This window comes from Neovison vison, chromosome 4, assembly GCF_020171115.1.
Source record: "Neovison vison isolate M4711 chromosome 4, ASM_NN_V1, whole genome shotgun sequence".
Classification (NCBI taxonomy): Eukaryota; Metazoa; Chordata; class Mammalia; order Carnivora; family Mustelidae; genus Neogale; species Neogale vison.
In genome coordinates this window covers 8917072-8942460 of record NC_058094.1, presented here as the reverse complement: position 1 = coordinate 8942460, position 25389 = coordinate 8917072, and the positions used below count along the sequence as shown (strand labels likewise).

Genomic DNA, 25389 nt, shown 5'->3' with positions numbered 1-25389 from the left:
CCACCCCACTGCTCCCTCACCACCCCACAAAGACAGTGACTATGTCTGTCTGTCTGTGTTTCGTCTTTGTGTCCACAGGATCGAGCCTGGTGTGTATTTGTGAATGACTAAATGGGCATAAGAAAGACACGGTGATGCACAATTCCACCAACCTAACAAGCCCCGCTTTGCATTCATTATATTTCCCTCCTGTCTTCTCTTGTTCAACGTATTTTAAACGAAGTTGCATTGCACGATGCATTGACATGTGTTTCTTCCTTTTTTTTTTCACTTAACCATAAAAAAAAAGCAGTTGTAATACTGTAGTCCAGCTTTCCAACAGAATGTACACCTTCCATATGACAGCCAACACTCTTGAATACGCCTTTGAAAGCAGCTCTGTGCACAAAGGAATCTATGTTCTAAGGAAATGGGCGCTTTCTCATTTTGCAAAACAGTCCCCAGCCAGATCCCAGCGTGGAAGAAAATGCTTTGTTAGCACTTGGCTGGAGTGTACTCAGAAGCAATTATACCTCCTTTTAAACAGTCTCCGTATTTTAGGGGGTGAACCTTGGCTTCTAATCCATGGGTCTGAACTAGTGCACACTGTGACAAATACTAATGCTTTGTCCCATCGCATCCTTCCACATCCCCCAAGGCACATAAGCGAGTCCTTTTGGCACTGTGGCTGTGAGACGGTGATAAGACCACAGATTTGTAATCGGATACCGTTTATTTATTTACTGGCCTCCAAGAGCGCTTTGGTTGTTAAGATCGTGATCCGGTCTAATATTTTAACTACCCTCTTAGTTCTGCACAACATCTGCATATCAATTATCCTAGTGTCTGCGACAAATTTTCATTCTCCCCAATCCTTCTAGGAAATTCCACTCATAAACACGAATTCAAGAAAAACAATAGAGACAGCCATGCATGAATACGAATTACAAATATCATGCATATTATGGGCATTGAAGTCGGATCCTCACAGTCACCCCCCAAGACAGGTAGTCTTGTCTCCCTTTCACTGAGGAGGATACTGAGGGTCAGAGTGAATAAGTAATGTTCTCAAGTTACAGCCTGTGAGCAACTGGTAAGCGCATTTTTCTTGGACCTCGAATTCCATAGCCGTTCTCCTGCACTGCCTCTCTTCCTGGTCGGTATTTGAAAGACACCTACTAGACTGGAAGCTTTGGTGGGCTGTGATTCCATCCTACTCCTCCAGGCTCCCCATCACCGAGCCCTGGCCAGCACGCAGCCCCACGCCTTCAACATGAAAGCGTTGATGTGTGTTTGCTCAATGAGTGCATTGGTCGGTGACACACAGCTGACTGGGAAGAGTTATGTGACCGACACCTCTTTCAGACCACGGCTGTCACGTCTGTTCCCCTTCATCATCCTTCACTCAGAAATGGCTTTTGGTATTCATAATCACAATCCATGACATTGTAATTAAATGCAGAGAGTTACGTTCTGCAAAATAAGCAGGCAGTTATCTCTGTGTCAGCAGGTGTGAGTGTGTAAAGAGGTTATTTCTAGAACCCTCCAAATAAAAAAGTAATGCTTTTCTTTCTTCCTTCTTGTATGCTGAGGTCTGGCCTTGGCAAACCCCCTCACGGGGGGCTCCTACTCATGGAGCTCAAGGAGCCAAGCTATGTGTATTCCGGCGCGGAGTACTGGTCTTCAAGGCATCCCCAGTCTGCACACCCTCAGAGGAAGGCAGTGTGCTTGTCTACTCCTCTGCCATGCCTTGTTCTTTCAAATTTCTCTTTTCCTGCCTGACTTCTCCATTTGTCAAGTTGGGTCCTTAAGTGTTTGGGGCAGTCAGGGTTCTCTGTGTTCTGGATAGGATTTGATAAGAATCTGGCTAAGATGTTCCGAGCGCTTACTCTAAAGCCAGGCATCGTTCCAAGAACTATTCATGTGTTACCTCATCCCCTCGTCCTCACAGCCCTGTACTTTGGTCTTACTCTATCTATCATCGTCCCTGTCGTTCTGTATTGTGAACTCTGCCTGGCAGATGAAGAAAGGAAGCTGAGACAGAGCTGTTGAGGAACTCGCCCACTGCCGCACGGCCTGCAGGGGACAGAGGCAAGATTGCAACCGAAGACAGGCTCACTTTTAGCAGCTGTGCCCCTTGAATCACAGCTGACGACTGCTTATTGCTACTTGCCAGGAACGCAGCATTGGACGGGAAAGGTCCAGCTCTCTTATCTTACTGATGGGGAAACCAAGTCTCAGATAGGGCAAGGGTTCATCAAGGTGACACCCTTCCTTACGGACTGAGCGAAAGAGCAACTGTCTTGAAAGTTCCTTCCCACGGTGCCACGCTGGGATCCCTCTGTGTGTGCTCGCGTGTCGGTAGCATCAAGATCATACTTCATAGGTGCCATTTCAGAAGTGTACTCACCCGTGGTAAACTCTGGCCACACATATTCCAGGGATGTAACTCTCTCGGCCAGTGCTAAGGGAAATGGCTTTCCACCAGCCCCCTTCACTGGAAGAACAAGAACAGATAGGGAGGGTGGATGGGTGAGGGGCAAACTGAACCCATGCACAGAACAATCAGATTTGACCCGGGACACAAAGGGCCATTTCTTTTTCAAACCCACCATTGGCCACATTTCCCCATATAAAACTACAGTTTTTAAGTATAGTTCTCCTTCCAAGATAACCAGGAACCCTTCCCATGTAGCTGGCACTGGCCATCTTTTGGGGATCCACAGAGAATGTGACAGAATTGGAGAGCTTTCAAAACCAAATGTTTACTGTGCAAAATTGCACCCGGCAATATAACCAAGATAGTTTTTCTGCATCAATGAGAATCTAAATAAAAGGGGCTGAGAGCCCCTTGTTTGTTCTATAGCCCATTTTGTGTCATAGAGAGATGGCAGATGGAAGGCAATACTTTGTTTATCATCAGAAGCTTTCTCAAACCCCTGGGTCCTCCTGCCTGAGCGGCCACCACATTGGTCTGTAATATCAACACTGCATGGGTCGAAGATGAGACCAGCGTGAAAAGCAGAATTTGGACCATAAAGGGTCTTAAAAGCCAAGTTAAGGATTTTAAATTTAACCCACCAGGCAATGGGGAGCCACTGAAGATTTTAGACCACTGGTAGTATTAAGATTTAAGCCTAGGATCTGTTGTATGGACCAAATTTCTTACCTGACAATAGGACCAGAGCCCGAGTGGAGTTGGACAACTACAGCTAAAATCTAATGATTCCTACTCAATTCAGGTTCACCCTTTTAAAGGACTGTGAAACATTTGGAAAGGGACTCACTCAGAAATCACTCGTAGTTTCTCCCCTCGACGGAATATGGGGGGGCTGATGTCAGGAGATGGGTAATCACTCAGCACAGCCAGGAAGTCACTGTCCAGTCCTGGGGACACAAAAGCAAGGCATGTTCTGTTTCACAGGGAACTGAAAGGCAAATGACCCCGGGGACAGGAGGGTCATGATCAGTCCCTCCCATTGACTTCTTAGCTAGAGACACATGACTTGCTTTAGAACAGCGGTTTATAGCAGACCCTCCTCTGCTCAGGGTGGTGGCACAGGGAGATCAAAGGAACCCCAAGGTTGGTGAACTCTTTCTATTTGAAGCCTGCCTTGGCCCTGACATTCTCCACTGAGAAGTGGGGATCCTGAGGTCCTTGAGCTGAAGTCACAAGATCTGGCTTCGAGGTTTGCCTCTGTGTCTACTGATCCCTGTAATCTTGGGCAAGTCCCCAAATGTCTTGTAGCCTCAACTTCCCCATCTTTAAAGTGGGGATAACACTACCTCACTGCAGGGTCCATATGGAGATGAGATGAAAGTATGCTGCAGTGCCCTATGAATGATAAGGAGCCATAAAAACATCTTTTATTATTACCCTCCCTGGGGCTAGTGAGTCCCCATCTGTCGCCTACTGGGATAGGGGGTATCACGGTTAGGCTACATGAGTTCTGAGAACGCACCAGGACTCAAAGACTGTAACTCTGAAGCTCCACAGAGCACTTCTTCCTTGTAGAATATGAGGCCCCGCACTGTGGGTCTATTCAGTAGGGACTTTGGGGTGGAAGTAGGAGAAAGAGTTAACTACTTTTCATCATATGTACATTGAAAGGAATTCTGGTGACGTTTTGGAAAAAAAAAAAGCCTGCTGTCCGGTTCGTGTGAGTGCAGCTTACTGTCACCTAGAGGGGTGATCACATGCGAATTCACTTTTTGGCACTAAGCAAAATCCTGTTTTATATGGCCTTAGCAGTTTGCTGGAATTCGGGTACATTAGATGCAGGGTAATAGGGGGGTATAGTTTTTGGGAAATAATGTACCTTACGAGGGGGCCAATTCGATATCTGTTTGCTACAACGTTGGGTTTACCCTCTTTCTGCTGACTGGGCATCTGAACTCAGAATTCTGGGTGACTTTCCATGTATTCATTCACTCAGCAGTTGTTCCCTGAGCACCTACACGGGGCCAAACATGGTGAACAAAGCAAGCCAAGTCTCTGTGCTCCAACAGAGCACACATTCTAGAGAATCCATAAATAATCATGGGAGGGGTCATCACCTGCCCTCTTCACCCCAGGAAAACCAGGAGAAATCCCAGCACTTGGGTATGGCAGGCTTGCTGGCCCAAACTGGCCACTTGCTGGGATCCAGACACCCCCATGCTGGGACTTCTAGACCCCACCCCCTTACAACTCCTATATCTGGGACTCTGTGACTCACCAGTGCCCAGATAGAGGAAACTCAAAGACAGCTTTAGTAGTAACATGCATCAGAATGAATCAGAAGCCACTTGTCACCATGGAACAGCACATTCAGAGATATTCTTCATTTGGGGAAGATGAGCCACAGACAATAAAGCAGATAAAAGCAAGTATTGTCAGGCATGAAACGGAAACCAAAAGTGATTTGTGCTGGCTGTTGTCACTGAAAGGAGTCAGGCCTGGCCACAACTGACCCAGTGGTGCTTCCCTGGAGCCTGCAGGGACACCTCCCTCCCATTCTGCGTTGCTGGATTAAAAACAAACAAACAAAAAAAGATTCTTTCCTCCTGTAGCCCAGACCCCAGCCCAACAGTAGGAGGCAGCACTGCCATTGGGCTAGAAGCCAGCAGTCCAGAGTTCTGATAAAGGGTGTATCCAGATTTTGTGAGGCATGAAGCTCATGCAAATTTGGAACTCCTCTTTAAGAAAAAGAACAAAAAAGAAATTGCAAATACAAAACTGGGTACCGTCCCTAGGAAGCTGTGGTGCCCATGAGAGGGGAGAGGGGGTGTTCACACAGAGGATTTGGTCAGCTTCCCAGTAAAGTGGCCCCGATTCTGAGCTTGACTTTGCACTCTGAGTGCGCTGCATCCTGCCCCTCTGGGTCCTGCGTTAATCTGGAAAACGAGGGGTTAGAAGACACTTTTGTGATGGAAATCTGGGCTAATGGCCCCAAATATAAAGGAGCCGCTTATTAATATGGTCTCCACTGCTCAAGAACAATGTGACAAGCCGTCGTGTTTTCAATTTGCCAGGATGCCCCACCTTCAGAGCCCATGGACAGGCTGCTCCCTCTACCAGGATAGCACCTGCTCCCCCCTTTCTCATCCCTCCCATCCCTCTGGGAGGTTTGCCTGGTGCTCCTGCTTTATGCTTCACCTGGGGCTCTCGGCTTTTCCTTTGAAGCAATTACCCAGGTTGTATTCTGGAGTTTGCAGGATGTGGGGAGAATGAGTGTGAACTCCACGAGGAGTTGTCCTCCAGCCCTCCTCCTGCACCTGCTTTCCCATTTCAGATGCTCAGGGCAGATTTGTGGAATGAAACCAGGGAGACATCTCTGTGCTACTGGGCTCCTCCGGTCGTGCTGCCTAAAGCTGTCCAAGGGAAGGAAATCTGATCTGTGGTAGCAGCATGGTGGGTGGTCTTCACAGAACCAGCTCCTTGTGAAAAACAAGGCTGGAGGAGAGGCTCAGCTATCTGCAGCCATCACAGAACCTTGAAATAGACCTGGTATCTCTGCGGGGGTTGGGGCTTTGATGTCTTATTCACCATGAAGACTCAGAAACAGAGCAACTGCCTTTCCTTACTTTAAAAACAGAAACAAAAACATGATCCCATTATCAAAACAATTGTCTCAATAGTGGAAAGAGGCTTCAGGGGCTGGAGAGTTTCAATTTCACAATAACAGCGTGGAGCTTCCTGTGGAATTTCCATAATAGTGATGTTTTTATAGCTATAAAACACTTCCAGGTCACTGAGAAAGCCTCACAGTGGGGCTTTTGCTTAAAAAAAAAACGATGGCCTTGGTGTGGTCCTTTGCAAGGGATTCCAAGCCCACCCCTGCACCGGTCTCCCTGGGCCCCTATGGTAGAGTACACGCAAAGCAGGAAAGTCAGGTTCACTTATGGAGCTCAAGCACAGTGTCAGGTCCTCCTGGAACCCCGGGTTCTGGGGAAAGCTGAGAATTTAATCAGATAAGTGATGTTCTTGGGGAGAGGCACGGAGGGGATTATCACGGATTCAAGATAAGGAAACTAAGCAGGTGAAGAAGTGTGCCGTGCACAGGCGAGAAATCCAGAGAGGATTTTCAGAAGAGAGAATGGGCTTTGGAATCAATCAGACCTGGCTTCAATTCCACCTTCACCACTTAATTGTTCTGCGATTTGGGGAAAGATTTATTTTTAACCAATCTGAGCTTGATTTCTTCATGTATAAGGACGAGAAATATCGAAACCTACCCTGTACAATTGGGGTTGGATTCATGATGCCGCGTGTGTACAGAACCTACCCCATGGTGGGTGGGAGGCTTGCTAATACCATATTTATGGGATGGGCGGGATTACGGTTCATAGCCCAAGTCCAATTTCAGCCAACGATGTTCTAAGTTTTGAAAAACGTCTGGATGTGTAAATTTGAAAATATTCTGTTCTAAATACAAACTCCGTTTGGGGGAGAACAGAAGATGGAATCTGGAAGACCAAATATTTACCGATGGCTCAACCTGAAAATGCATCGTATTGAACAAACTGTCCAAAAGTATAAAATGGGAAATGAATCCAAAAAAGGAAGGAGACCCTGGCAGAATTTACTAGCCACAGATATTACTTGGTCAAAGGAGAACAGGCCTTCTTAAGCATTATTATTCCTCATAGAATCATTACCATTCCTTTTTAAATGCTAAAGACCTTTCAGTAGATTCATTTATAACTCCAGCAAAACCAGCCTTTCAGGACTCCCAGTGCTCCCCACCACCCTCCGGAGTGTACAATCTTATTTAAAAAATGAAGAAACAAAGGCTGGGAGAGTTTTCAGTAACCTGCAGAGAGAGCATGAGGGTTGTTAAGCTCCTGGTCATGTCCCCAGGCCACAGAGCTTTCCATGGCATGTAATTACCAGGCTCTCCCCGGTTGGTTAACACTTTCTACTTGACAGGTTGGGACAAAGGCTGACTCCAGATGAGGTTTCCAAGCTGGCAGCAGTAGCTGAGTGCAGTTGGTTGGCAAGGAGCTGAACAACCCAGTGCTTTCAGCTTCTGGTTCTGCACTCCCTTGAATCATGCCCAAATCCATGGCCTCCAGAGGGCCAAAGCAGGCCTTGCTTTGAGCATCTTTTATAGGAAATATATACACACAATGAATCAATCAGAGAGGGCTGGTCGGACTGGCCTGATAGGAGATCTACCAAGTTCTGTTGATCCCCACGAACCACAAATTGTACCCATGGGTCCCCTATGGTGGGTTGAAAAGTGAGACACAGCGGTCCACAAGTTCTGTCCTGTCCCACGACTTGGCTGCCCCATCTCTGAGATGGGGTAAATTGGGACCGAATAGGTCCCAAGGCTCTCAGAGGGCACAGTGACGTGGAGAGACCAGCTCAGGAGCACAGAGTAGCAAGCCGAAGGCCCAGTCTCAAAACCCGGTCACCTAGCAGCAGAGGGGCAGCCTCTAACCCCAGCCACCTGCTCTCCTCCTGCTGCTGAACACCCACCCGCACTACTACTTACTCACTTAACCGTATCTTTATGTTAATTTGCTTTAAAAAAAAATATCTTTAGCTTCCTTCTAGGCACCGTGAAATCATGGTTTGAGGGACGAGGTGTATTTTGTGTGGTCTCCATCACAGAAGTTGTACGTTCAGTGTAAAGAGATGAATGATCGCATTCTGCCTAGAACCGTCTTACGGGCCAGACGTGGGATGAGTAAGACCCAGGTGGGAAAGGTGGACCTAGTCAGAGACCGGAGGCACGTTCCCTCCCAGGGCCCCGGACCGTCTGGGACAGCGATCACTTCCTGCAGGTGCCGGAGGACGGAGCGTGGATGTGTGTAGAGCCCTCGTCTGGCACGTTAGAAGCAGAGTCGCTCTCGTCATCCCCTGGTACAAGTGAGACCAGAGGGGCACGACGGAGACAAAGTGACTTCTCTAATTTCTCACTGGGTGTTAAGACTAAAAGCTGGGTCTGGGGATGCGACCTTTCGGCTTAAGCCAGGGGGCTAATAAGGAATTCCACGGGTTGTTCCCCTCCACGCTCATCGAATTCTGATGAGTAGACCTGGGGAGGGGCCCCGCGATCTGCGTTTTTGACAACTTTCAGAGGCTCTGATGCAGGTGGTCTGAGAGTCATTCACGGAGAAGTGCAGGCTGGGTCTGAGACCTCCCTGCCCCCTGCTTCCTCCTCAGAGCCCCTCCCATCTCTTCTTTCCCTGGGCAGCCCCCTAGGTGCTATGTAAATGCCCAGCTTAGCGTGATCCCCATGCTTGCGCAGAGGGGGTCTGAGCAGTGTCTGGGTTCGAATTACAACCTAAAGATCTCCTTTTAGGAGTGATAAAAGATCTCATTTAGGGTGATAAAAGCTGAGGAGTGGAAAAAAAAAAAAGCACAAGGTAAGGTGGGGGGGGGGAATTATACCTTCAGATTGTCTTTAAGGTAGAGATATGTCATTTCCGAGCTACATGGGAGTTCCCTAGGTCGTAGTCAATTCTGTGCTGTGTCTGGCTCAGAGCAAGAGTTGGAAATAAGGATAGAATTGTAGAGAAAATGAGTTACTTGGGATGATTGGGAAGCAAGTCACGGAACCTCTAATTCGACTGTCTTAAAACTTTTTTGGGGGGGGGATGGGCATTTAGACAGAGCCTAGTGCAATTGGGTGACCTTCCCAGTGGAGTTTAAAAAAGTGATTCCCCCCACATTTAGTAAGTAGTTACTTTGTGCTATCATTTCTGTGAGAAGGGAATTGTCCATTTGAGAGCTGAGCCCTACCTGTCTTCTGGGAGGCCAAGTGACCTACCCCAGGTCAAATGACTTCTAGGGGCAAAACTAGAAGCTCAGCAAGGTCGTTTGTCTCTGAGACCTGCCTCATTCCCATCAAGTCCTCCTACCTGTGTGGGTTTTGTGATATTAGTCTCCAGCAACTAGAACAATCAGGAATGTTCTAGAAAGCTTCATTTAGGAGCCAATGGATGGACAAAGCTGCATTCTAAGTCATTCACCGTTCCTGCCTGGGGGACAATACACTCCTAAAAGCTCGGAAAATGTGTCTGTCTACAGTACAGGCGGGCCTCCTGCAGATTCCTGTGTAGGGCCTGGGGCTTTTGGTGACTTGAATTCTCCGCCACTCAGCCTATCGTCAGAGGAAGCTCCACTTGTATGGGGCCAAGAACGCTCAGCTCCCCGCACTACTTCCTGACCTATTGAGTAAGCATGAGTGTTAGTTGAGTAGGTGCTTGTTCCAGAAAAACCCGAAACCCCTATGGAGATTGGCTAGAGACTAATTAATGCAGCATCCACTACAACCACTTTCCTCTCCTTCCTTCCAGTGGTTGGCAGGAAAAAAAAAAAAAAAAGAGGAAATCAAGTTAGGACTGATCACAAGGGAAACTTTTCAGGGGTGGGGGATGGAAAAGGCTGCTGCTCGTGCTTGATGTGGTTGCCTGGACCGCACACTGGGTCCGACTTGGGGAATTCTCTTCACCAGGGGGTGGAGGGCCGGGGAGACCCCTCTACCTCCTTTCTTGAGGTTGCCTCCCACCACCCACGCAGTGGAAAAAGAGAAACTTATTTCAAGAGAATTTGCATTCAAAAACTAAAGGCAAATGAGTGAGCCCTTGGAGACCCATGTTTTCATGGGGTTTGCTCAAGCATGCCCCCTCCCCTCCACCGCCCTGGTGCGAAGACCACAGTACAAAATGGCCTGGGCGGGTGGGTGGGCGCATGCGTACGTACGTGCCTCCCGAGCAGGCGTGGGCCCAGCGTGCTTTCGACAAGGAGCCCTGACCCGAAGGGGAAGGGGTTCCAACCTCTGTCCTGGAGGGAGAGCGTTCTTTTGTCTTTTCCTCTTAGGCTTAAGGAGGGGCATTGGAACAGATAAAGGCTAGAGTGGCCTTGCCTTGGGGACTGGAGAGGAGGGTTGGCCTGCAGGGTCTCTGCAGGCTCACCTGGGTAACTTGGTATCTCCGTTCTGGAAGCGATGAGAAGGAATGAGTAAGTGAGACAGGGCGCCTGGCACTGTCCTCTCTCAGCAGGCAGGACAGCGGACATCTGTGCGTGGAAACTGTGCAGGGTGTGGGGCTGCGGGAGGCCCAGGGGACTCAAGGCATTAGCAGAGGGGGCCAAGCACCAGTACCGTGACCGTGACCTCAGATAGGAGGTGGGAATGTCCCAAGGGGACTCACCCTGGGGACACGGATGGATTGCCTGACCTGATCATCCCTTTCCCAAGTCCCTCAAGGACCCACAGAGCGTGCGCCCACCACCCCACCCAGAGTAAAAGGGGCTTTATTCTCAGCCTTTGCCTTCTGCTTGCCAATGTCCCCTTCGGGCTCTCTGGACAGTCTCTGAAAGGCTCGGGGGCTTCAGGGGTCTGCCTCCACCTAGCAGTGCCGTGGAAAGCTGACCTCTGTCATCACCGCCTAACCCGTGGCCTTGTGCCCTCCCCCTAGGACGGCTGGCCCTATGATCCTACCAGTGGGACCCAGGATTCCTTTCTTTTCAGGAAGAGTTCCTCGAGCTAGTGTCTAGCTTCATCCAGCTGCACTGCAAACGCTTCTGCAGAGATGTGATCATAGTAAACCCACCGTCATATTCTATCGCGGCTGGCTGGCGGGGTGTGGTAAGCAAGAACCAGGGGTTCAGAATGAGCCCGGCCGGGGTTAGAAATCTGAATCTTCCCATAGCAAATCGCACTGCCTTCATGAGCCTCAGTTTCCCCACCTGCCAAATAAAGGTGGAGCGAGAGGTTCTCGGAGTTCCACCCCACAAGGCCAGCAGCCGCTCAGGGCACCGCTGCTCCGTCTTTTTTAACACCCAAGTCATGAACCGTTCACCACAAGCCCGGCGAGAGAGGAGGCATCTCTGCACCCCGAGCCGTTTCAGCAGCTGTCAGCACCCGGTCACTGGGTCTCGGCCACGGCTCCCGAGCGGTGGAATCAAGCATCACACCCAAGATCCAAGAAGCCAGACTTACCATCTGGGCTGGGCACGGGCCTTTCTGGAGGTGCTGGGGTGGATCGCATACTGTTGCCCATCGCTCTGTCTCCCTGGGCTGCCGAAGATGCTCGAAGCCTACGGCACAGGGGATACACACAGCAAGTCAGCCACGCGCCGGCCCCTCTGGGTGAAGAATGACCCAGTTTAGAGTACATCGTGTATCATTTTTCAGCAGCTCACTTCTCGAGGGGCGGGTGTTTTCATGTGAAGTTGAGATTCGTGAATGTTGGTTACATTTGCTCAGCCCTGGGTCTTTTATCAAGGGAATGACAGAGAAAACCACAGAGAGGGAAGTTACGAGCAAATGCTGTTGGTGGCAGAAGTTTCCATTCCTCTGCACCCCGGCTGACGGAAAGCAGCCAGCGGTGCCTCATGGGCAAGGCGAGGGGCGTTTCAGAGGGGCCGCAGCTCCTCCCCACCCCACTCAGGACCCCGTCCCAACCCCCATGCATGGGGAATTGGGAGCACCTGAACCCCAAGGAGATGTCAGCTTGGCAGCCAGAGGGGGCTGAGCCGAGGGTTCTTTCTGCCTCAACTTTCTCCTGTGAGCGTTTCTTCACATGCTCTGACCCACGGTGAAGAAGGGAAACTCCATACCAATGCTGCATGCTTACGGCGCGCCCCATTTGCACATCCGCTGGGATTTCTGATTATTGTCTAGCCCCTGCCTCCTTCACCCCATTTCGCGGTAAAGGCAATGGAGTCCCCAGGAGGGTAAGCTCTCGTCTAAGGTCACGCAGCACGGATTTGGACGGCTGCTGCTGAGCCTCTGGTTTGTTCCATACTGGTCTGCGTGTCCAAGTGTGGTGACCTTGGGCATGTTACTGACCTCTGCCTGCCTGTGGCAGGGGGTCGTGGCTGCAGAATTAACAGTTAAAGCACAAGAAGCACTGAGAACATGGCCTGGCCTAAAATCCCTATTAATGATTGCAATTTATAGTGTATTTTCAGATTGTCTATAATGATAAACATTCAAATTCTGGGCCCTCATGTGAGCATTATAGAAGGGAGCATAGATAATTACAGAAAATGTATCTTCCTGGGATCCTTGAAGCACAGAGAACAAGGCCCCACCCATAGAGCCCTTTCTGTTGGGTGGGGGGTGAGGAGGAGCGGGGAAGGGCAGGGTCCGCCAGCCCTTGTCCCCCCCAACTGAAAACTTACACCCCCTCTTTCTTTGTCTGCAGTATAGGGTAGAGAACTGAGTAACTTGAAAGGGTCCAGAAGTTGGCCAACCCAACCCCCACCCTGGTCTTAAATCCTTCCTCTATGCACTGCATAATCGGATTCTGGAAAGATCTGTGCTCCCAGTAAGGCCTTCCAGAGACTGAGGAAGGTCTGTATCACTTCCTAATTTATCAAGGAGGAGGCGGGGCGGTGGGATCCTTCCTGTACTAGGAAACGAGAAAAGGCAAACTTCATTTTGCTGGAAAGTTAATATATTTTAAATATTTACATAAAGAGTTCATTTAGAATCATGCTCTTCCTAAGATAATTACAAGCTTGCATGAACTGTAAGCCCAAAATGCACCACAGAAAGTGTGGCTGGAACGGATCCCACATCCAAGGTTAAAAACCCCATCTTCTGATCCTGCCCACTGCGAACGACAGAGATGGTTCCAGGGTGTGACCCCTCTGGATAGAAGCCCCTCATTTCCCCATCTTACCTCCCTCTCCCTTGGCCCCATATAGCTGAAGGGATGTCTCTGACCTTGGCAGAGCCCTTCCTGCAAGCCAGGTAGGTTTTAACAGCATCGCCCCTTGTCGCCAGCTCCTTGGCTGGTGTAGGCACTCAAGAAAATGTGCTCCTAAAAAGTCCTCAAAAAACCATGCCAGTGGAGGGTCTGGGATCCTTACTGCCTGCAGCGCTGTCCCCGGCCCTGAGCCAGTACCTGGAGAAAGGCAGGCCCCTGTGGTCCCTCCCACCGGACCGGGACCGCGTGCCACCTCTGAGGCCCCACCTTAGGTCCAGGGAAGGAGCAAAGAAAGTCATCTCTGACTCTGAGGAGCTGGCTGTCCCCCACCACAGAGCCGTGCCCCTGTGTGCTGTGCAGAGATGTCCTGCAGAGACCTCTGCCGCCCCGTTATGCTCCCCGTGCTTTCTGGAGCCCCTCAGTCACCCCAGATCTTTCACTTCCCTGAGTGTCATTACCAAGGCCTGGAGAAAGCTCTCAGGACAGGCTGGGGAGAGGTCTTTGCAGGCGTCCTGTCTGGGACTTGACTCCCCGGCTATGCCGTTCTGCTCCCTGCAGCCTGACACGTGCACGGAGCATCAGTGAAACAGCAGGGATCGCACCTTGAACCCCGGCTGCATGTTGGATGTCAACCGCCAGCGCGCAGACATCCCACCGGCCCGGCCCTCCCGCTCCGCCTTCCCCTTCAGAGCCCCCTCTGGGCCACAGCCTCCAGCCTTCACCTCCCACTCTTTCCTTCCTTCATGCCGCAGCTCCCGAAAAGTCACGGGGAAAGAAGACTTTGGTATCTATCCAAGGGAATTCTGACTTCCGTCCCTCCCAACAGCTTTGTAACTCTTCTCAAGCCCGTGTGTGTGGTTTGGGGGAATTCGTGGAATCGGGGACGGGAAAAAGAAAGTCTCGAGGTTTGCATTTTGCAGGTGGGAAAACTGAGGCCCATCCCAGAAAAGAAACATACCCAGGGTGGTGACACACGCAAGGTCTGTCACACTCCCTCTGCCCTGTTCCCCGCACTCCGTCTCTCTGGTCTCGCGTCGGCACGCACGCGCCAGCCCACCGTATCCCGCGCTGTTCAGAGAAAGGTCTCGGCAGCCCTGAGTGGCCTGCTTGCTGGCTTCCTGTGCTCTCCAGGAAGGAGTTAACTTATCTGCAAGAGGCTTTCATTTGAGCAGAGTAAAAATGCCCCCGGAGACCAAGAGCCAGAGTCTCCCTAATGAAATGGCTGTGAGGAATCTGATTTAATCAGTGACAGTTTTACGCAGGGGCTGGAGTTGGGAGAGAGGGTAGGAGACACATAATTGCTTCTAGGAACAATAAAGAAAGGGCAAAAGAGAAATGAGTTAATTAACATTAGATCGGAACATTTGGTTTCTTTCTCCCTTTCCCTCGTGATGTCAGGGATCAGAGCTGGTATTTGCCTCTTAGCTTCCCCCGAGTCTTCGGACCAATCCTGTTTTCTTTCCGTGAACTTGGGCCCAAGTTGACTCTTCTGAAAAATGAGAGGAGTGAAAAAGATGGTCTCCAAAGACAGAGCTGCTTAGCCCCTTTTAATCCTAGGAATCAAGACTCGGCGAGTTTTGAAGACAATTATTAGAAAGATGATCATCACTTTTCTTATCAGGTCCCATGGCAGAATCCAAACCCTGACTTCATCTTCTTCAGGGTCAAGGGAAGGCTGTTCCGATGTGTTCCATCCTCTGGTGGGCAATTGCCTCCCACCCCCCACCTCCCTGGGAGGCCGACTTGCCCCTCCCCCTTCTTGGTGTGGAGGTCAGCTGTGAGCTCATCTGTTCACACTCGGAGAGCTGGAAAGGTGTGGGGTAGGGCGGCAGGAGGCACACCTACCTCTCCTGACTTTGGTGCCCATGTCTGCTGTCCTTTCCCAGGGACCGTGCCACTGCCTCTCCCCAGGGAGGAGGGAAGATCACCTAGGACCCCTGGGCAGTGCAGATGCAAGGCATAGAGAGGTCCCATGGCTGCAGGGAGTTACCCCTGGGGGTGTGGGAGGTGGTGGCCAGCACAGGCTGTCTCTGGCTAGGTTTCTGTGTGACCAAATCAGGGATCATTTCACTGTGTGTTCCACATTATCTTATAAATACAGGGGGCAGGCTTCTGAGAACCTTCCATTCTGGATGGTGTCCTGGGACCCTTCTGTGTGCTCTATCCACTTTGGGCTTCTAATGCCCGGGCCTCGCTGTTGGAAGGGCGAGTAGACTGAACCCCACACAATGCATTGAAGGCGGAGGGTTGAGGGACCCCAGCTGTGGGAAGATGGGTCTGGGCTTTGTAATAAAACCAGGAACAGTTGGAGAACCTGGATGACATGGTTTAATTAATATAGAAATCTACTTAGGGATGCAGCCTTCCGTCTCGGCTTAGCAAGTTTCCCCACAAAGAGTCATTATAAGTCCACTGGCTTCTAAGGCGTGGAGGTGTGATGCCCCCAGGGGGGCCCCTCACTGTCCACCACACCGGGACCCCAAAGGCGGCAGTAGTCCCTGGGGCCACCACTCCCACCATTGATCAGCCTTTACTCTGTGCCCAGCACCAGGCGAAGCATTTTCTAGCCATCATAACCTTGCCACTCACAACAACTCCCTTTGAGAGGTGAGGTAAGTTTTGTAACTTGTCCAAGGTTCTATGACTGGTAGGAGGGATGTCTGGCTCCCAAAGCAGCTATGTCAGATTCTAATTGCTGAGCTCACAGCCTCCATGAAATGTTGCCTTGCTTTCCTGCCCTCTGGTGCAGAGAGAAATGATTTTTTTTAGGACTCTCAAAGTAAACTTCTGGGACCATAAACTTTGGGAGGAGACTTTAATACGAGGGGCAGGCAGGCCTGGAAGGGTCTCTGGCGGGTCAGGTGGCAATGTTTGGAACCCACGTCTGGGGATCTGGTTGGAGGGGAGCAGAAGGGACAGAAGGGACAGGAGAGAAAGAGGCAGGGAAGGTGAGCTCAGGCCTCAGCTCTTAGGTCGCTTGCTGTGGTCAAAAGAGCCGGAGTGAATCACGTGGAGTGCTGTCCACCCTTTCACAGTGTGAAAGAACTGATAAATGCTATGGGGGGGTGGGGGGAAGAAACAAGAAAATAATGGCTGACACCATCCCAATTTTATAAAAAAATAAAATGCATATGCATACATGTATAGAAAAATATGAAAGGAAGTTATTTCCAAGATGTTTGCAAGGGCTCTCTCTGGGTAGCAATTTTATAAGGTAAACACACCCATTTCTTTTTTACACCTTTCTAAAATCTCCGGATGTTCTCCCACATGCATGAACTGCTTTTACCACCAGAATCAGACCTTGGACAGAATTAGGAAGACTTGAAAGGGTTTCTGAAGGCAGGCAAGCCTGAATTGGGATTCCAGCTCCCAGCCTCCTGGCTGTGTCTTCTTAGGCAAGTTACCATACTCTCTGGGCCTTGATTTTTAAACATCCACACGGGATACAAATACGTGTCCTGCAGATTTGTTTTGAGGATTGGATTACAGGTCCCATCTGAAGCAGGGATAGGTTTGATAAAATCAAATAGCCATAAGCTTCCCCGAGCTGGATCTCTTGGTGCTACTGGGGGTTGGTGGGCAGCTAACTGCTTGCAAGCTTGAGCAAGTCTCTTCACCTTATTGGGATCTCAGCGTTCTGAAATACGATGGGACAAGGGTTGGGACGGATGATGGCTCATGGCCCTTTTGCCTCAGTGGCCTGTTCATGTGTCTGGTGCCAGGTTCCTGCCCAGTTGGGACTTGCTCAGTACCGGGGGGGGGGGTCTTGTGCTATGCAGCAGGTACGAGAAGAGCTGGAACGGGAGCTCAGCATGGGCTGGTTTCCCTCCCAAGGATCTCGCAGGATATCCGGGGGGCACCCCACCACATCCTGACCTCACCCAACAGGCACACCTGCCCCATGACCCACATTGTTCCCTGTTCTCCTCTCTGGGCAGGTGCAACCACAGCAGGTCCCCCTTACCCCCACAACCCCACCCTGTTCTCTTTTCCTGGGTCTCCTGGGGCCCTGGGCAGGGTCTGTAGCTAGCTCAGAAAAGTACATGCATGCTCCCTCTCCCTCCTCCTGCCTGACTCAAGACCAGAGGCTTTCAATTGCCATTTGGAGGAGACCTTGGTATCCTCTCATCCAAGATATTTCAAACCTGTTGGCTGAAGCCTGTTTTAAGAGTTTCCCCAGAAGCTTAATATGTAACATCAATCAAAGCAAGCTGCTGGTTGGGCACTCGGGGTTCAGCGCTCCTGCCACCCTACTCCCCCTGAAGGGAAAACCCAATCCCAGGATATATAAAACACCAATTAAAAAATAGCAGTTCAGTGCCTTCATATTACAAAGAAAAGGCTCAGAGAGAGCAAGCAACCTGCTCAAGTTCACTCAGGAAGCTTGGACAAGGGCCATGACTCCCTGTCCAACACTCTGTCTACCATTCTGCCCAACCACCATGTCCACGAGCCTGTGTTCTGGCACCTTCTGCACCTGCGTGCCCAGAAAGGAATTTCCTATATTATTAGGCTGGCAGGGAATCTCAGCTTTACCCTAAGACAGGGATGGGTACATCCTATAAAACTTTTTATGCTCATTTCAGGATGCATTGGGACGGAGCCTGATTTGGGGTCAGTTGGTGCTGAAGCAAGTTTCAGTCTCACCCCTTAGTACCCCACTAAGCCTCTTTCTGTTGTTTGTTTTTATTTAAAACATGGGCATAGCCACCAATGCCTTGCTGGGGTTTCACAAGGAAGGATTAGGGAGACGAGGTATTACAAGATGTGCAAACCGTGGGCTCTGTGTGGCCCCCCTGTCTGCTGACAGGGGCCGTGCCACAAGTAAGCAAGGGCCTTGGGGCCCAGACCTGGTCGCTGTCTGTGCGATGTGGTGTCCCGCATGGCGAGACGGCCTGAAAGTCAGTCCTGACTCGGCTTTAATATTTCGTTGTGTAAAAAGAAGAAAGTCCCTCCTCTCATTTGTTTCTTTTCTAGATCAGCTTTTTTATGCACAGAGGCTGATGTGTATAGATATATATATATGTATATATGTATATATGTGTATACCCTAAACACCGGCAGCGAAAAGAAAAGTGGTAAAGACACATATTTGGTATCAGATTACACAGATACACAATTACACAGAATGGGAAAACTATAAATATGAGCAAGCTTTTTCTTTTCCTTCCAAATCTGGCTACTTGGGAAATACAGGTTTCATCAGAAGGAGGGGGCTGAGGCAGATTTGCGTGCAGACATGAGAGGTCGCCTGGATACGTGGGCCCAGGGACATAAAGTTAGTGATTTGTTTTCTATATCACATTTCACGTCAAGACTTAGTTGGGCTTTTTATTCACAAACATGAATCAACTGTGTGGCTCATAACCTTATCGCGTGAGATGGAAATTGATAGCTTGTTAATAACCTCATTTGCATATGCTGAGCCACCTGTTCCAGTGTCTCTGCCCCTCACTGGGTTTCACTCATCACAGCACGGACTTGAGGGTTCTACCCCGGGGTGGTCAGACGGTTCCCCGAGTGGGACGGGGGCACCGATCTTCCTACAAAGACCCCAGGATATTTGCATGTGCTATGGGGGGGTGAACTCTGAGATACTCTTTTTTTTTTTTTTCCACCTTCCTGGGAACCTTGCGTTGTCTTTTAAGTAAATTATAATGGTAACGGTGACTTGTGTGATTGTTCAAGGGAAGTCTGTAAGTAAAGACAGTGGTCAGATCTGGTTTTACTCATGGCTGGAACAAAGAAGCTATTCCAACAGGGAAATAAAACAGGATAGGTGGAAAGTGGAAAAACAATGTGCACTGGAGAGAGAGAGTGGGTGAGTGGTGACCTAGTAAATTGTAACAGTGATGGGGGGTGGGAGGGGGACCCGGTTGGGTTTCATTACTTCCATGGTATAAATATTCCCACTGTGGCTGATCTCAAATTTGCAATGTGACCTCACCAAATGCGGAGTTAAGAGATGGGTGCAGTGGGCCCTCACAAACCAGTATGCCCCTGCTTCCAGGCCCCTGTGGCACGAAGAGACTTTCTTCTGTCCATTGTCCTTACTTGGAACAGGTGCCTGAAGACATCCCCGTTGTTATCGCTAGAAGCATCCACTACATGGAAAGTCTCGGTTAAGTATTTGAACTACACTGGCTCATCTGATTCCCCAAAGAGCCTGCCATTTTGCACAGGAAACAGAGTCTCAGAGAGGTTGAGTCACTTGCTCAGGGTCACGCAGTTCATTCAGTGGTGGTGCCAACTTTCAAACCCTGATTCTTCTGACTACTGACTCTGATTCCTTCCACCACCCTCATCCTAGAACAATAACATTTTTAATCTTTTAACATATACTCAGAGAGTTAGCCTTGCTGGGGAAGCCAGAGAAGCACACAGGCCTGGGAATCTGCATGTTACCTGCCCAGGTCCTCAAGTCCCCTTGCTGCTCAAGTCCTCAAGTCAGCCAGTGCTGCTCACGGATAGTGGCCAGCCAAAGAGCCAGCTGTCCAGCTCTCCCCTCACACCCCTGCCCCTCTGCTCTAAGCCTGCAGGCACCGAGGGTAAGCTGTCAACTTCGAGTCATCAAATCATTTGAATGGGTGAGTCCAGCCCTGGGATGGGGGAGAGTTAACCCCTTTCCCCTCCCTTATTTTTCTTAATTTTTACTTCTCACACATTGCATCTTTAGAACCCACAGTGGGCCTGACTAACCTCTCAGAGACTTGGGGCAAGCCACTTTCATTCTTTGGGTGTCAGTTTGCTCCCCTGCAAATAACAGGTAGACCAGGGGGAGGGCTCCCTGTGTTCATCACAGATCCATGCCAGCTCCCCACAGGGCCGAGTATATGGCAACAGAAGAAAGACCGGAGCTAACTGTGTTGCGGAAGTGTTTCAGCGGGACTCTCCATTTGACTCTTAAAACGAATCTATGTAGGACGCATTGTTACCATTGTGCTTTTTGTATAACTGGGGAAACCAAAGCCAGGGCATTTCTGAAACCTGTTGGAGGTCACCCAGTTGGTAAGAGGTGGAGGCAGGATTTGAATCCAGGCATCTGGCTCCAGAGCAAGGCTCTTAACTGTGTGCTCCTAAGCATCAGGGAATGGATGAAGGATTGTACAAAACTGAATCCATCCTTTCTTATGAGAAGATTATGGCGTTACTCTCTTTTTGGCGTGCTAGAGAGTCAGGTACGTAATGGGCATTCCGCAGATGGACCCCAAGGTGTATTGATAGAGCCTAGATCAAGAAGTGAGTCTGACACTCCAAATGCTGGGAGTTTGCAATCAGAGGGTGTAAGGAACCAGTGATTGTCCCTGTGAGTTGGAGGCCGTGGCTGGGGGGGAGGGAAGGAGTGGAGAGACTGGCGAGTCTGCAAACTGGGAAGGGCATGGCTACTGCCCAGGATAGCCTGAGAATTACACCGCACGAGCTTCCCTAGCAAACCCCTGCTCTCTGTCCTGGGCCCTGTTTGTTCCCTTCATGGCACACACCATAAGGCATTTGTTTCTCTTAAGTGTGTCTTACCCAACCGCACCCCAGCTGTAAACTTCCTGAGAACATGGTCCCTGTCTAGTATATTCCTCAATGAAAAACAACAAGAACAAAACCATGTTCCCTAGCTGGTGGCTGGCACAAAGTAAGCATTCATTTCATTCGGTTGAGGTCCTGAAGGTATCGTCTTTAAAGTGCCTGGAACAGCCCAGCGTGGCTGGACTGTACTTTTGCCCCTTTCTCCTGATGCTGTTCCCCTGGCCCCACCTGCCACACCCCAAGGCCTCCAGCCACGGTCCCTGCTGCCTGGCCAGTGCCATGGAGGAAAGTATGACTTTGCAAAGCTGTTTGACAACAAAAGGGAGCCGCTGAACCTTCGAGGCCCTAGGGTTTCTGTCTGTAGCTCAGTTACCCTAATGAAATAAGCCCCCTCCCTTGGTGGTTCTCAGATGAGAGGAAGTGGTTTGGACCCAGGGTACTTATTTCCTTCGGAACGCCCGGGGAGCTGAGAGGGAGGAAGTCGGTCACACGGTATGGCCTCAATGCATATTTATTAAGGGAAGGGAGGGATGGAGGAATGGATAGCTGTACTCACGGGGCCCCACTCAGCTTGCTGACAAGAACTGAATAGTCTGGCCTGACATGCTGGAAAGGCTTAATGAGAATTTTTAGCTCTAGCCTCTGTCAGATCTGGGGGAAATAAATTCTTGCTGAATGTGCAACGAAAACTGAAGAAAAACAACAAAAAAAGCAGTACCCTTTATGAATGCATGAAGCTGGTTAGGGTTTACCACAATGGAGACTTACTAAGTCTTAGAAAAGAGACCGTCGCCTTGGTAAGACAATGCCAGGTCCCAAAACTCAAGAGGGGGAGCCGTATCTGTTACAGCTGCATCATACGGAGAAACTAGCAGAAATAAGCATTACGAAAAATCAAGGAGCGTCCTGCTCTGTAGCTGTACGATTCGATTCGTTGTATGTCATGCTGTCTGTTACCTGACTGTTACCTGGGGCCACCTGAGGAGGCGGATGTCCTCTCCTTGTCTGGGTCAGGAATGCTGTCTCTAGCCGCTGCTTAGTACTTACCCTCTCCTATAGATGACATATAATTGAAACTTCTTACAAACTTACAAGGTCTTTTTATGCAAAGGAAAATAAGACTCAGAGAGGCAAAGGGGCATGTGCAGAGTCACATAGCTCCTTGGCGGCTGACCCAGAATGTTGACGCAGGTAGAGCAGATGACACCAGAGACTTTCCATGAGACCGTCTTGCTGCCCTGACTCTAAGATCTGTTTAAGGCACAGAAATCTAAATGGATTTTGATCTATTTCATAGGTTTTTAATATTATGATTATACTTTTCAGGACACATTTAACACTCTTGAATACCATTCTTCTAGCTGGATAGAATCATTTGCAAAAGATGTTGCTGGAACTTTGGGACTTCTTTCACCAATTGTAAAAGGACCCTAGCCCAGCTTATAGGTTGATGGCTCAGCGTCTCATAGCAAATCACAGAATTTGTAGACTATGGGGATATATTTCTCTTAAAATAAAGAGCACTGTTTTGGTACACACTATTGTCCTTCATGTACTTGCTGTATCGGAGACTCTCCCCTCCTCCACCTCAGCCCTCAGAGCCCTTAGAGCCTCCCACCAGCTGTTCGACTTACACAAATGACTCACCCTCTCCCCTCTCCCAGCCTCATTTTCTCATTTGTCAAAAGCACGTAGTAAGCATAAACTTGCGGGATTGCTCTGAGCACTGCGGGAAAAATAACTCTCCACGCAGTGACCCTCCCCCGCCCCTCAGCATGGCCCCTCATCACCAACCCTTTGCACCCACACACATGGCCCCAATTTAGGACATTCGGCGGCCAAAGCCCAGGTCAATTTCCTGGCATTAAGCTCTCTGGATGTGTTGGCACCTTGAAGAATGAGGAGTATGCTGTATTCCTTAGGGAATGCTGTATTCCTTAGGGAATTCCTTAGGGAATTCCAGCTCTCCAAAATCTCCTCTAACCTCCAATGTTTTCAGAATTTATATACCTCACCTATTTGCCTTTCCTTTAATCCTCCCCCAGCTACCGTACACATACCTCCTCCTCTGCTTGTTGCTTACCACTGTTGGTTAGCACCGGCATCTTCCCAAAGATCCACCACCCAACTCCTAGAAGCACTACTGTGATCGGTCAGCCTGCTGGGCTCTGTGCATATTTTAGATGTCGTGACTCCCTGCTGGTAGCATTTATTGAACACCTACTATGTGTCTGAAATTGGCCTGGGTACTTTGCATATGTTAGCTAATTTCATTAGGCATTAGCCCAATGCCTATTGAGCTGGGTACTTTTCTCCCCACCTTACAGAGGAGAAAATGAAGGGCTGGATAGGTTTAGATGTCTTGCCCAAGGTCATACAGCTAGGAACACCGAGAGCAAGCAGGAGCTGCCCTTAGTATGAAGCCTGCTATGTGCCAGACTATTGCTCCGTAGCTAGGAAATCTCCTCTGGCAGGAGTGGCCCTGCCCCCCAGATCCCCGGCCCATCTTGCCATATGTAATTCTGCATCAAATATTCACTGGCAGCTGCCATGTGCTGGGCTCTGGGTCAGGTGCCGGCCTCCCTAGAGACGTGGCCCTGCCTGTTCTCACAGAGTGCTTTCCTGTCCCCAGAAAGTCAATGCTCTGTCAGTTGTGGGTCTAGGAGTCTGAGGTTCCTCCCCGCCCGGCCCTTGCCATGTCCCCTGTGATACCTTCAAAAGCTGGGCATGATCTCCCCTGGGAGTAGCTACGGAGGACCCGCCGGGAACGCCGTCACCGTCTCTCCATCAGCTGCTGCGGCTCCAGCACAGTGAGCAGGTGGCCAGACCTCCGCGGGTGTAGAGAAACCCGGGCTATCAAGAAGAACAGCAGTTGCTACACCGGCCACACACTTCCTCTGCTAGAAATGAGGAAGGCGCGCGGGACTTGCAGAAGAGCAGGTTCCTGTTTTTAGTAACCACTCTGAGTAGGCTTCTCTCTGTAAGGACAGGGAAGACCGTGGCATTATTTATTTATTTATTTATTTATTTATTTATTTATTTACAAAGTGCTTGGGAATGCATGCAACTTGATTCTAAATGCTGGGCTGTGCTCAGGTTCTCGAAGGCTGGGGCCTTCTTCTCTCATTAAAAGGCAGGGGAGGCTGAGAAGCTGCTCTCACACATTCCCCAGAGCTCACTGTGTCCAAGGAGGCTGGCGCTCAGGCCTGCAGCTCAGGCCTCTCAGCATCCTGGTTATTATTGCTTTTTGTTGTCCCTGTGAAGGGGCCTCTGGAGCAGAGCTTCTGCCCAGGCTCTGCCACAGACAGGGTTTAATTGGCAGAGGTACGAAATAGTAGGCATCAAACCCACGACAGAAAGAAGCTGCCTATCAGCCTTCTGGGGCAAGACAGGCAACCCCTTCTACAACCAGAAGAAACTAAAAAGGCTATGAAATGTATTCAGTCTCCCCGCAGGTTCTAGATTAAAAATGACTTAAGAAAACGTGATGACTGGGTGCCGTGTGGGATGCTTGACTGGCTCCTGGATTGAAGGGAAAGACCTAGAAAGAACATTCTTGGGATGGAGGTGAGGGGTAGTCACACAGATACTGCACTGGAGATAATTTTGTGTCAATGTTAACTCTCTGGGCCATGGAAATGACACTGCAGTTATGTGGGAAGATGTACTGGTTTTTAAGGAGGTACATGCTGATGTATCTGGAAGGCAAATGTCCTGACGTCTGCAACTTCCAAGTGGTTCGCTAAAAGAAAAAGAACTATAATATGTAAATGTAAATAAATATAAATCAAGAAAAAGATGAGGGCCCCTGGGTGGCTCAGTCATTAAGCGTCTGCCTGCAGCTTAGGTCATGATCCCAGAGTCCTGGGATTGAGTCCCACATCAGGCTCCTTGCTCAGCGGGAGCCTCTCCCTGTCACTCCCCCTGCTTGTACTCTCTCTGTCAAATAAATAAAAAAGTCTAAAAAAAAAAAAAAAAGACAATGAGCGAGGCAGAAAGCAAATGTGGCAAAATGCTGACATTTGCTGAATCCAGGTGATGGGCATATGTGCCTTGTACTATTTCAACTTTCTGATAGGTGCAGCATTTAGAAAATAATAGTATATAGCTCCCCATTCATAGTATGTGTGTCCCCATTCACAGTATATGTGTCTTTCCATGGTGTGTGGGAAAGCTCAGGCGCATGGGGACTAAGGGCTGTTGGTGGTAGGACTGCCAGTGAGTTACCTGCTGGGGCTGGGACGGCCCTCCAAGAGCCCCGGTTGGCCCCCGCTTCAAAATGATGATGGAGCAGAGTGTCCAGTGACTTCCCCAGAATCACATTCCCGGCCCCATCACAGAGCCAGGACCAGTGTCCAGGACTGATGACACGCTGTTCCCGCCCAGCAGTGCCAACGTGGCCACCCAGGGACAGTCATTTAGAAACCTCACTCAGTGCACGTGTCAAATCTATTGAAAACATCAGGGCCACTTCTAAACTTGAACTCTGTACTAGACAGTGCTTCCTTAGGCAACTTGTGAAAATACCCACTCTCTGGATAGGCAGCCCAGGAAGGCAGAAAGGAAATGTTGAGAAACATTCTGATGGGGAAGAACAGAGGGGCAGAAGTTAAGCTAAAGTGGAGTTTTCCCACCCGATTCACACGGAGGAGTAAAAGAGGTGTGGGAGGGGGCTACTTCCCACAAGTGGCCAGTGGTCGGGGAAGGCCTGTCAGTGAAGGCACCATGAGA

At 49.7% G+C, this 25389-nt stretch overlaps 2 protein-coding genes across 2 annotated transcripts in view; one reads left to right on the top strand and one right to left on the bottom strand.

Annotated features, from left to right (window-relative positions):
• SLA (Src like adaptor) overlaps positions 1-23633 on the bottom strand; it is a 33139-nt gene extending 9506 nt beyond the window's left edge. The window contains exons 1-4 of the mRNA XM_044244919.1: positions 23371-23633; positions 11418-11515; positions 3267-3366; positions 2390-2476 (exon numbers count right to left, since the gene is read on the bottom strand). Coding sequence (XP_044100854.1) covers positions 2390-2476; positions 3267-3366; positions 11418-11478 — 248 coding nt within the window. The 5' untranslated portion in view covers positions 11479-11515; positions 23371-23633. The remainder of the gene's footprint in view (positions 1-2389; positions 2477-3266; positions 3367-11417; positions 11516-23370) is intronic.
• Positions 1-25389, top strand: part of TG (thyroglobulin) — a 244302-nt gene that overhangs the window by 164251 nt on the left and 54662 nt on the right. The gene's annotated exons all lie outside the window — the stretch shown is intronic.